This window comes from Crassostrea angulata, chromosome 10, assembly GCF_025612915.1.
Source record: "Crassostrea angulata isolate pt1a10 chromosome 10, ASM2561291v2, whole genome shotgun sequence".
Lineage (NCBI taxonomy): Eukaryota > Metazoa > Mollusca > Bivalvia > Ostreida > Ostreidae > Magallana > Magallana angulata.
The window spans coordinates 33,242,719-33,256,244 of NC_069120.1; the positions used below are offsets into that span (position 1 = coordinate 33,242,719).

The following is a 13,526-nucleotide window of genomic DNA, read 5'->3' on the forward strand; positions in this document are numbered from 1 at the left end:
GGAAAGGCGACATCGACGACGATAATAATAGAGCGACGATAATAATAGTCCTTTTCACACTTTGCATAAGTTGTTTCCCTTTCCGCAAAGGTCAAAGTGAAAAAATCCAACTTTTCCCTTTTTATGCAACCAAATATTTGGTCGTCATGTGAAGAAATCTATTAAATAGTTGGTCGTCATGTGAAGAATTCTCTTGGAATTTAGTTTATTCGATGTGTGGGTTGCCCCATCCTGGGGCAAACAAAATACTGGCTGCAGATCTGTAGCTCTCTGGTTGAAAAAATTCGGATAGACAAACCAGAGAGCTACAGTTCCAAGCGTTGTAAAAACCTCCGATTAACGCCGCCGTTTTTGTGTCGCTCGCTTCGGGAATTATATCCGACTTTAAAAGCATTCAACTGCCTAAAAAATTGGATTTATTAATTAAACATATAGTTTACCCTAACTCTGCTAACTTTGTTTTCCTTTCAATGGTTCACAGCGGCCATCCTTCGCCTTGGAATGTCATCGTTTTAAAAAACTCGCCTTATGACAACCATGTTTACCTAGTAGCGAGATCTCGGGTGCGTCGATTTACCCAAATGGACCCAAATGAACCCAAATTCAAGCGGAAAACAATTATAATAAAATCCCCATAATTTAGGGAAATTTGGAAAAATAAAAGCCGAAGGTCCAAAACAATAATTAAAATTATTTCAGTATATCTTTAAAAATTGTTTTTGAAAAATAAAGATGAGCATTTTATCTCGATTTGTAAAAGTATATAATGTATGTAATTATATTCAAATAATATAAATATATATATTATATAAAAATAAAACAACTTTTTAAAATAATTTTAATTATTGTTATGGACCTTCGGCTTTTATTTTTCCAAATTTCCCTAAATTATGAGGATTTTATTATAATTGTTTTCCGCTTGAATTTGGGTTCATTTGGGTCCATTTGGGTAAATCGACGCACCCGAGATCTCGCTACTAGGTAAACATGGTTGTCATAAGGCGAGTTTTTTAAAACGATGACATTCCAAGGCGAAGGATGGCCGTTGTGAACCATTGAAAGGAAAACAAAGTTAGCAGAGTTAGGGTAAACTATATGTTTAATTAATAAATCAAATTTTTTAGGCGGTTGAATGCTTTTAAAGTCGGATATAATTCCTGAAGCGAGCGACACAAAAACGGCGGCGTAAATCGGAGGTTTTTACAACGCTTGGAACTGTAGCTCTCTGGTTTGTCTATCCGAATTTTTTCAACCAGAGAGCTACAGATCTGCAGCTAACAAAATACACAAGGGAAACGGATTTTTAATTAATCTAATTCTGGTTGTGCGCTTTCTGATTTATTTTATATCGTAATATTTGCATTTTCAACTGTCTCTGTCGGTGATAACATTATGATTCAATTTTGAAGCCTATAACCCAATAATTTCATAAAAGGCTGAGCGTCACAAAATGGGCGTGTCTTATTGCATAACCGAAACACGGTATTGGCTGCACCGCGTAGAAATACATAGCGTGTGCTACATGTAAAAAATAGTAATTTTAAAATGTTGTTTGAAACTGTAGAAATTGCAAATAATATAAACACAAGTAATAAGAAATCATTCTTTAAATATTATGAGGCGATAATTTCGGTCGGAAATTGTTCAAATGTGACGGAAACAACATATAACTTGGGCAGGGATATAATACTTAACCAGAGCCTCAAATCTAATGCATTTCTAGAAAAATTATTCATATTATGTTCGTGCGATTTCTCTCATGTCATGTCGAATAACATATTGCATTTATTTATTCGAGATGCAGATAAAAAAAACACATATTGAATAACTCTTATATTACATCTTGAATGATTGTATTTGAGTCTTTCGTAATTTTGCTAAAATTAGGCAAACTACTGATCTACATAATATGTAAATGTAATTTATTCAATTTTGCATTCATCTCATTAACCGTGGTATTCATATGCATAATGCAAGCTCCAGTAAGTATCATTTAATTATACTACAATAATTGACCATGCCTCGGTTATAAGTTTTTTGGCGGAACTAATTAATGGTACATAAAAGACAATAATTTTATATCAATATCAATGATTTCACGTATAAAGAAAATATATGCAAATTCGCATCTGTGAGCTCTGCTATATAAAGGATGGGGGGAAAACAAGGAATCCATTCAAACAACACCAGACAAGGTAAGGTTGCCTTTTATGATGATCTGAATTTTCAAGAAATAATTATTTAACCTACTACTTAGTCAGGTAAATACTGTAAGCATACAGCATCCATTTAGGATATGAAAGTGAAATTAGAGCTGGGTAATTGTGGCCATTTCAAAACTATATATGTTTCTTAAAACAATGTTTAGGAAAATATTTATTTGTTTTTAAACTTAAAAATTTTTAATTAAAATAGCATATTAATATGATATCGTAAATTTCGTATTTGTACACCCACCTAACAAGTTCAAAGTTTACAATTTGAAACATGTAGCAGACAAACTTGTGTCATAATACTAATGGGATGCTGGGCTATTTATTTAAGGATGTCGACAATGTTTGGACTGCTCATAGCTGCGTTTTTGATAGTGACCACAGTCAACGGCAAATCCGTTGCCATTGGTCGGTACAAGCAGCAACTCCTCGATGTACACAACGCCTACCGAGGAATGCAAGGGGCAGCCGACATGCATGCTCTAGTATGTACATGCATGTATATACATATGTCTTTACCATAAACACGTCAAAAAAGCTATTCCAAATTTCTTTTATTTATTTTTTTTATTTACAAGAAGAAATCTCTTATTGCTCGCTACATGTTTTAAGGTGTGGGATGACCAGCTCAGCAGCGAAGCTGCAAACTGGATAAAAAGTTGTAAATTCGAACACCAGATGAAGGGAAGAGGGGAAAATTTGGCCTTTGATACGAATCCCAGGAAAGACGAAGAATTGATAAATAGTTCCATGAAGGCTTGGTATGACGAAATCAAGGATTATAACTACGCCAGGAAACAATGCGGAAGGAGCTGCCATTACACACAGGTACATATATATAAAAGACTATACATTTTGATTTTTAGTTTTGCAGCTTAAAAACAGTTGCATAACAAATTGCTTTACATGTAAACTGACCAGTTAGTTATACTGGTTTTTAATCTTATTTGACAAGAATAGTTTATCGCGCATTCTTAAGAATAAAATTCATTCAAAGGTATGATTTTAACAAATAATGACAGATTGTCTGGGCTAAAACGAGAAAGGTTGGATGTGCCATTGAGAAATGTGACTACCTATACGGCTTTGGGCGCCCAATAAAGGATGCGTGGTATCTGGCCTGCTTCTATGATCCAAAGTAAGTCAAATGTCGACATTTACATTTACAAGATCCATTTCAAATCAGTTAATCGATCGGTCAAAAATCGCCAGCAATCTAAAATAATCACGGACTGCACGAAATAATCATGATAATATCAGACAGAATTTACAATAGTTTATCGACTTTTACCTAGTCTTTACGATTGATAATGATTTAATATGATAAAACAATGTAGATATACATGTAAACAATAAAATGCTATCGTGAGGGCTATGACGGTAGCGATCATTTCAGAAAACGCGGGTCATGTATTTTTTCTACAATGTCGCTACCTTCCTGCCCTCACGATTCACCAAATGAAGCATTTTATTGTTTAAATATATGCTGATGTGTTGCATTCACAATAAACTATTCATCCAATGAGATTGTACCTTTTGTCATGCGTTAAATATCGATTTTCAAGTGTATTTGTAAATACATAAATACTAGTATATTGTACGTGCCATATGCAACATTTGCCAGTAACGGTTTCTGGTAAATTAAAACATCAGTTTTTAAAATAACAGTTGAAATTGTTATTTGTTGTCAATTTCAACTGTTATCCTCCCAAACAGGCACTATTTATTTTATTATACTGAACGTCTTAATTTTAGAGATGTTTTACTGATTTTATATAGAAATCACGTGAATTCCACGGCAAACTGTACGTGCATAATTTACACGCGTGTAACAATTCGTTGTGTTACCCGTTGCTAAGTGTGTTGCTAATGCTGAGGGTAATAGAACGGATTATCAACTGCGTCTAAACCAATCAGATTTCAGTATTTAACATGAAAGTATAATAAAATCTTTTTTATTGTTGTTTAGGGGCAACTATATATCTGAATATCCTTACACCAAAGGTCCGGCTTGTTCCAAGTGTCTGCAGAAACAGTCCTGTGAAAATAACCTATGTACAGGTAAAACTGAGAGACCAGTAGCTCTTCAAAAAATAAGTTTTGCATATTTAATGAATTCTTTAAAAAAAAAAACCATTTACTCTTTTTTTAGGCGAGGGGGTCGAGGTGTGTGAGAACCTAGATGATGATTGTGAATATTGGTCCTCGGCTGGAGAATGCCAAAATAACCCCAACTTCATGTTAAAGAAATGCAGAAAGGCTTGTGGTGTTTGTCAAGGGTAAGAATAAAAGGCAAGGTGGAAATACACTTAGAATACTACACATAAAATATACAAAATAAACAGTTACTGTTTGTTCAATTTCAAATTTTAAATTGAAGATGAAGACAGGACATCGTTTTTACTGCCACGGATATGAACACGGACCACGTGACTTGAGATTTTTCATTATCAACAGCAGCACGTCGGAGATGAAAAGCCGTACTTCTATCGCTTTATTTACTTATTTGCAAGATTTTTTTGTCTTTATTAAAGCAATTCAATAGAAAATTGTTTTCTTTTTTCTCTCATGGATCTATAAAAGAAAGCATTACAAGTGGAAATATTGATAAATACAATGGTGCAAAGACACTGTTTTTAAATCAAATCTATTGTGAAAACTGCGCTTTGAATCACTTCTTGTTGAATACTGATGGATCATACATGCACCCATCCTATAAAGCTGATAATTCTTCGTCTTTGCATCTTTGATATTTGGACGCAATTTAAGGAGATACTTAGTGTTCGGAGTTATTCCTCTTAGTTTTGAACGTATAAAGAACAAATGTCAAAATGGATTTATTTTATACAAATATGACGAAGCAAAATGAGGGGCATGATGCCCCCCAACAAATGGGTAAATACACAATACTGCCCGTTTATCCGATATTCATTTGAAAATTGTTTCTAACATTGTCCGTATCTGTTTGAGGAATTAAAACCACACGTATCAATATTTGATTAATATCCTTAACAGACTTCTTTATCTCACGAGAGATGTGTTTCATAATTTGGGTGTTAAGGTATCCCTGATTAGCTGTTGACATCTGCTTTTGATATTGTGTCACGCCCTCGCATCAGCTGGAAACTCGCTGGTGGCCCAAGGTGACATTCTGTGCACGTGAACCCGAAACTCACCTGCGCATGTCCTAAAACTTGAATTTTTTGATGAGTCATGCGGTTATAACTCGGTTACAGCAGGGGGTACTGAATTTAGCGTGTCAACGTCTATCTATTGTAGTCATGTCTGTTATCTTCTAGTATGTCCATATGCATTCATTTCAAAATCTTTACATTTTAGAATGCATTAAGGGGGCGTCAGATTAAACATGTATCCGTGCCGTGTTAAAGAAGGAAACTTATCAAAAGGACATGGGATTCCATGACGGAAACTTAAATATTGGAAATGGCATTCTCTTCAAACACTACTTTAAAAAATTATAACAGTTGAAATACTTCCCTATTAAAATTCTTTTCACTGAAACTATTTCCTTCTTCATTTGTATTGTTGTTGTTTAATTTAAGTTTACATCACAAAGCCTTAGTAATCAGTATCTGCTATACCTGCGCTCAAAAGTCAGGAAATATTTGATTCAATGTGAGTGTACAGATGTGGTCAATTTTAAATCAAAGCTTTTAAACCTGTTATTAGATTATGCAGGATGTATATTTTTTGGTTAGTATTCCTCAATTCTTTGAAATAAAACACGTCCGTTTCACTTTTATAATTCAAATTATATCTGGAATAGAGAGAGAGAGAGAGAGAGAGAGAGAGAGAGAGAGAGAGAGAGAGAGTAAAAAATATTTTTTTAAATCCGTGCAAAATATAATATAAATAAAAATGCTTCAAGTATGACGACATGTTTGTCAAAACAACACTCTCACATATATCAGATTCCTACGATGGGTTTTGGTCTCATAAAAACTTGCGATTAATCGTTTTATAGTGATTGAAATAATCTTTTAAATTCTTTTTTAAAAATTCCTCAGCCAGATATTCGTCCAAAATAAAAATATCTTCGAATTTGATTCGCTGCTGGGAATGCAAGAAATTTGTCGCTATCAGCCACCAAGATTCAATAAAAGTTACTATGATGCTTGTTGACAGATCAGCGAAGGAACAATAAGATATACTGAATGCTTTTATTAGTCATTGTTGGTTCGTCGCCGGGGGAAACTGGCGACTTCTGCAAGCATTTGATAATCGAGTCATAACCGACTCTGATTACTTCACTCAAAATCTCCCAAATACAAAGAAAAATATTTCGGTAGCAAAATATTGATACAGCGAAAAGAACACGGGATTTAATATATCTACATGCAGTGAAATTTAATCATGATTGATTAGGAATCAAACTCAGATTGAATCGAATATGACAGTGGTTATGGACGCGTGTGTATTGAATACCTTGTCCATTTATCTTGATCAGCTCCGAGTGACCAGGGCCTCGGACTGTCCTTTCATAAAGGGAACCTCATTGGACATACAAATTGCTTGACAGTCAATTTTCAATGGTTTCCATAAACATGTTTTCGAACATATGAAATAAGTCAAATACCAATATGAGAAGTTATGGCAAAAGTCTATTGTACGTTTGTGATTATTCACCCTGGGTTATTTTCCTCTCCAAACAAAGTGTCATCTTTATCCTGAACCAGGAGACGAGGAAGCGATAAAATCGCTCCATTGATTATTACCAATCTTAACTTGTCAAAATTTTGATTGACCCGTTATCACTTGCCGGGGATTGGGTTTTATTTGAAATCAACAATTTTCACACGGACATTTGAATGAGTCGAAAGTCTGGAATTTGTGTTTTGTTAACTCATTCTTAGCATTTCCTGTATTCATCCTACTAGCAATAATCTTCATGACGTTTCTTGCGATTTTCTATTTGTCAGAATAATCATAACATATCTTTTTTCTGTTCGTTTTGTTAAGTGAATATGAATTCGAATCGGACAAAACCATTAAAATCTTATTTGAAATGAATTTATTAAATCATTTTCATTAAAATAAATTCAAAACATAGTACTGATACCTAATAAAACCTGTCTTCGTTTTATGATGGATGATAGATGACGTAAAATACTCGATTTGATCACGTGACCAACCAGTTAATTTGAACCTTGTCGCAATATCTCCTCTAAGGTAACTCATAGAAAACTGGTCCTCTTTTTTGTCATGGTTAAAGCTTGCTGGCAAATGTTTTTTTAGCAAAGAAATGTAATCTGCCCAAAATTTTATACTTTTAATAGTCACAAAATAATTCACGTTTTTTTTTTACACCAAAAATGTGTTCTTCTGTGGTTTATGGTGGTATGAAAGGAGCGGGTATCCAGAAAAAATGTGTGATTCGCGTCTGCGGGTTGTGTTAATGTTTGCTGCATGCATTGTCGCTACTTTAATAGGTCGTATGAACCACCAAAGAAATCGTTCAACCTTTTATGATGACTCGCTTTAAATTATCAATACAAGACTGGTAAAATTGCGAGAACTTTCGTTATCTGATAATCATTACATCACTCAGAAAGAAGTAAAAAACACTCCACAATTCTTCCCAATTGCATCGTCTCTGGAGTTTTCTGTTTAGCTACAAAAAGAAAAAATCAAAACAAAACAACAATCCCGAAAGTCTATGACAATCAATTCTTTAATGGATGTTTATGTAAATATTTTAAATATTAAATTTAATGATACACTCAAAGTTACAACGTTAAAAAACATGACTCCATATATGCCAAACCAAAACTTGTTTTGATAGGAAGAAAATCCATTTTATATACTTCTTTAGCATCCAATGATGTATTTTAGAAATAAGGAATTAATTTTGCGGTATTATGAGGTGATCATTATGGTCGGGGGGGGGGGGGGGGTCAAATCCAATGACACTGACAGTAATGTTAAGCTCGTGGTATTCAAATAATGATCCCATGTTATTTATATTTATATAGTTTTCAGCAATTGTATGATTAAACATTAAATCTTTGACATTTAACGTTATATTCATATTCTCATAATTACAATATATGCAAACCCCACTTGCGCCCCAAAAGTACATCAGTTGCGTCATTGATGAAATTATACGTTACAAATTTCATTCGTAGTGTTATCACGTACAATGACACTGGAAAATAAAAATATATTTAATTTTTTGTATTAAAAAAGTTTATCGATATCCTGTCTGAAAGGCCCGGAAAGTTGCGATTGGAGTTAATGCTATAAACCAAGCTAAAGTTTCCATCACTTCAAAAGTGTTAAATATGATATAGTATAACAATGAATGCAAATACTAAATACATACATTTTATCACATTTGAGTAAACATAGAATATGTTCATCGTAATCATCACAAAGCTATGTCGGAGTATCTAAAATATTCGTATTACGAGTTCTCACACTTAAATATACATGTTATATATATCACGCTTAACTCACGCATAACTTTTGACTCTAAAACTTACAGACGAGCAAACCGGTTTTTTTTTTGTTGGTGGTGAGGGGAGGGGGATTTGTCATGTTGTAAAGTTTGAATTTACCGGGTGGCAGTAAATACAAAATTTACAACTTGACAACTTGTAAATTTTGTATTTACTGCCACCCGGTAAATTCAAAATTTACATGACAGATGTATCAATAAGCTGTAGTCCTAGAGAACTATAAATGCTTGACCAAATGTCGCTTACCGTACATAAAATGCTAATCATCTTGTCCCCTGATTCAGCAAATATATAACTTAGGAAATTCTTTTTTTGTTGTTTTTTATGGACTTCAGCATATCACAAATGATCACTGTAATTACTTCACTTGAAAAACTGTATGGAACAAATGTGGTATTATAGCAATTAACTTATTATTCCATCATTATCAAATATACATTTACTATTGATATCATGTTGCTTAAACAGTTTTTAAATTTGAACGATAGACTCTCTGTTCACGTCGAGATTCCAATCCAGCTAAAACAAATGGGAGTTAATGTTGGAGCTTATCGGGCGCTCGGAATCAACGCCCTTTGTTTATGTACAGGAGATAAGGTAGTGGTCCCCGACTATTTTCACCTTTCTGTCGGAGAAAACGGTAAGACGTTATTTAAGACCTTCTGTCTACTAATATTACAGCAATTGTTACTTTTTGCACGATGGTAAACAAAAGATGCATTTACAATATGTGTCCGTTTCGTTGAAAAACATTGATTACGTTTTAAAACATTTTAATATACCTATTTTGATAAGAGAAAAGGTCGCACCCCACAAAACGTAGCTTTGCAAATTTTCAATGCTCCACATTTTTCAAAAGTTTTATAGAAGTGTTTTGAAAATATAATTTTGGGGATTTTTACTGATTGGGACTTGAACATTCCATTTGGTTCTAGTTATTGTTCGATTCTTGTAGAAAATGAAGAAAATGTAAAACGCAGTTTCCAATTACTGTGTTATAAAATTTAATGCAATCAAAACTGTCAATGAGTCGAGCGTTGTGCTTAAAATGTATTTGCAACCAATTAAACATATTTAATTGTTTGTAAGTTTTGAATGATATAAAAAATAATCCGTAATTTGTAAGTGGATAAAACATTTTCAATTTCAAGAAATAAACGTGGTACGAACATTACATTAAGGTAAAAATCTAGAAAATAAAAAGGAGATTTTTGAGATATGAATTCTTACAATAAATTGAAAAGTCGTGATTAAACTGTCGTTTTTAGTGATATATTAAGAAAATATTAAGAAAATCAACTCAAAACCTCTGAGTATGACAAATGAATTATATCAGAATCTCTATAAAATTGGCGTATAAAATGTTCTTGACTTTAACTTTAGAGTAATATTAAGTTGGTTTTTTTTTTAAGTTTATATATAAGAAATATTTTATTCAAATGTATACATATAAGTATATAAATGAAGCTAATTTGAATAGCAGGCAAAAATAGCCTATATTAGTTCTTTCCATCTGAGATCAAGGTATAAATATTTATAATACTAATAGTATATACTTTCCAAAGATTTATATGGACATTTACTTACTTATAAAGAATAAAGTAATAAAAGATTTAGATGAATAATAAGATAATGATAGAAAAAAAAACAAAAGAGAAAATAAAGATAAATATACACATATATATAGTAGTTATACTATAATAGGCACAGTAATTAGTATATGTAAAGTACATTAAAGTAAAGTAGAGTAATATTAGTTTGAATAAATGTACCCGGATTAATTTTTGTAGAATTTCAAATGTAATGCCATATGTTTTATTTTCTACATAATTCCCTTAAGGTCATTAAGTTTCTAAAAAAGAGGGTTTATAAAGAGGTTTCATGAAACTTTATATTTGATAAAGATACAAGGTAGATATATCTACAATGTATATACAGGAAGACTTGTGATGATTTTTTCTGAGCAACAAGGCTAGCCAGTCGACGCCACAATAATTGTGGAAATTAAAAAAAAAATGTTTTTGGCTTGTGTTGGTAATGTTCGACATCAAATTTTAAGAATTTGATATCAGATCAACTAGAACATCATTTTGAACCTAGCCCCGAAAGGACCGAAAGGAAATCATTTGTAGATTAAAACAAAACTTTTTAGCAAAAGACTTAAATGATATAACACAACGCGTATGCTTTTTCTAAAAAATGTAATATTGTTTAATTCGTTAATAATTGAGCCAAAATATAATTTAATTATCTTTCTTAATAAATACTTGATTTCAATGTAATAAAAATTCAAAACAAGACCATTCTATTGAAGCATTATTTTAATTTTAAAATCACTCAAAAAGAAAACTGTTTCTGTAATTGAAATAATGTTTACTACACGAATTGACACAATAAAGTCAGAATTTTCGACGACGACGGCGACGATTTTCCCGCCTGTCCGACTCTCTGGCTATCTGCGGTGAGGCGCACTAAGCGATGATTAGCCTGACCCCGAGGACAGTCCTTTTTGACACTTTTTGTTTCGTTTAGCTTATCACTACGACATCCGATCCCCTTCATAAAGCCGGACCAAACACGGGCTTGTGGGAGATTTCTGTAATTCCCACGTTTAAGACGGTATCTCCCAAAGTGTCAGTCGGGCGATTCTGGCCCCTAAAGCCTTATTATATACAATGTGGCGATATTGTGAGAATATTTACTTAAGTGTCTATATATCGAATGATATTGAAAAGTTGAATCTCTAATTAAGGTGGCATTCTCACCTGGTTAACAACTTGCTCTGATAAAGCCCCTGGTTGGAGATTTGCCGGACTCTGTACTCGTCGTCCGATACTTTTACTTATTGCCTGTACTAGTCTTTGGAGTTTTTAACTTATCCAAGAATGAGATATTTTTGTCAAATAAACTATTAAAAAGAATTTCTTTTTCGGTTATATATTCTTTTTCATTTCACCTGATCGTACTTGTAAAATAATAAAATTGGTGTCGTCGCTATCAAATTTCTATTAATTTTAAAGCCAAAAAATTGAACGATATCCAAAATAGCTACACTGTACACTGTAAGATATTTAGACAAAGTTTGCAATAAATAAATTTGTTTGTTTTTTTTTAATTCAGCTTTCAAATTTTGAATTTTCAACTACTATGATTTTTACTGAAAATATAAGCAAGGGAACTGATAATAGGCTACGTTAAATACTTTAAATTTATAAATTGAATACTAATGTATACTTTCTCTAAAATGACTAGTTTGACAAAATAATTAGCATGATTAAGTATATCAGATACAAAGTAACATAAAATTAAAAGAGAATAAGATCGTAAATGTACCCTTACTTAGTATTCCACAACACGGGCTTCGTAAAGAATTAATTTCTTTAATTTCTAATCTCTTTAATTCTTATTTTTTGGGGGTTGTTGAAAAAAGAGTATAAAAACTTCTCTCGAAGTTCTTATGTACTATCTATTTTTGATGTATATACATGTATTTTTATCTAATGTTAAGTTTATTTCATACTATTTGCAACACGGTTCAAAGCGGCAACTTGTAGACCCGTTTTCAATAAACTGCCTTTTTTTTTTTATCGTAGTCTTAACCTCAAGTTTTGTGGGAAATAAACATTAATTTTGTTAATTTATTATTCGCTGTTTATAAAGTTAAAAAAAAACCCAGAAAATTGTCATTTATTTTATTTCTTGAATTAATATTATTACACTAGCGGAAATGGGACAATAACTCGATTTGTTGAGAATAAGCAATTGAAATTTACAAAGTTCTTTTATTTTTATTTATTTATTTATTTATTTTGGTGATGGCACCATTTATAAAGCTATATTGCCATTTACGTCTTAACGTGAATTTTATTTAAACAGGTAAATACACCTACAATATGATAGTTTCTCCTACTTAAAAATATATCATTTCATTTTCGATTGTCTATTAATATGTAACTGATTAAAATTTTATCAAAAGAACAATATCTTAATTAAATGAAATTATTTATGTGGGGTTTTTTGTTTAAAATTTTAAAATGAGAAGAAAAATTGGCAAGTTATGACGTGGTTAAACAATTAAGACAAAGGTATGATAATTTGAAATAAAGGAAAAATGTATATACACTATAAAGTTTAATTTTATAATTCATACCAAACACAGCGTATAAAAGTATGAAAATATTTTGATTAAAAGATACATGTATATAAACGCCTTCTTGGTTATGAAAAGTTATAGGTGTTATGGGGGGGGGGGGGGCGATATCGATTTTGATATAAGAAAAAAACCCATATAATTGATTGCCTAAATAATAAAATCGTAACAAATGAAAAATGTATAACGTTTGGGGGGGGGGGGGGGGTACTGATCACACAAATTTTGCCTTGTTTTCTACGTATGCTAATAACAATACCTCTGGTAACAAGTTATGCAGTCATTGTTTATCTTATCAACAAAATATGTACAAACATACACTTACTTAAATATTTATATATTTTATTAATTAACATCTCAAATTGTAAACATTTCAATAAAAGAGACAATGTCATAAAAAGTAAAAGAAAGCAATGTTTTGTCATTGCTATAACTCTAAACAGAGAATAGGATACAAATGTACTTTTATTTATGCTAAAACGAAATAAATACGAACACTATATTAAATGTGTCTATTGATTAATCAGAATATTGATGTTCGTCATTTCTCAGCAATGTTTCCAATTTGTTATCGTCCAAGCTCTTGATAAACCAAATATTAGATTGTTCAACACTAAATTAAAAAATTTCAGTTAATGATTTTAACATAATGTACCTGATGGTTCGAGCTAATCACAGGTTATA

General features: G+C 32.0%; 2 protein-coding genes across 2 annotated transcripts in view; both read left to right on the top strand.

Annotated features, from left to right (window-relative positions):
- The first annotated feature begins 2,544 nt into the window (after positions 1–2,544).
- LOC128167983 (peptidase inhibitor 15-A-like) lies at positions 2,545–4,755 on the top strand. The gene is made up of 6 exons (XM_052834018.1): positions 2,545–2,698; positions 2,826–3,041; positions 3,236–3,351; positions 4,183–4,274; positions 4,366–4,492; positions 4,594–4,755. The coding sequence occupies exons 1-6, from the start codon at positions 2,546–2,548 to the stop codon at positions 4,595–4,597; spliced, it is 708 nt and encodes a 235-aa protein (XP_052689978.1). The 5' UTR covers position 2,545; the 3' UTR covers positions 4,598–4,755.
- A 4,480-nt stretch (positions 4,756–9,235) lies between these two features.
- The window catches only part of LOC128167982 (protein PERCC1-like), an 11,252-nt gene continuing 6,961 nt past the window's right edge, over positions 9,236–13,526 (top strand). Inside the window, exon 1 of the mRNA XM_052834017.1 lies at positions 9,236–9,332. The gene's annotated coding sequence lies outside the window, so the exon portion shown is untranslated. The remainder of the gene's footprint in view (positions 9,333–13,526) is intronic.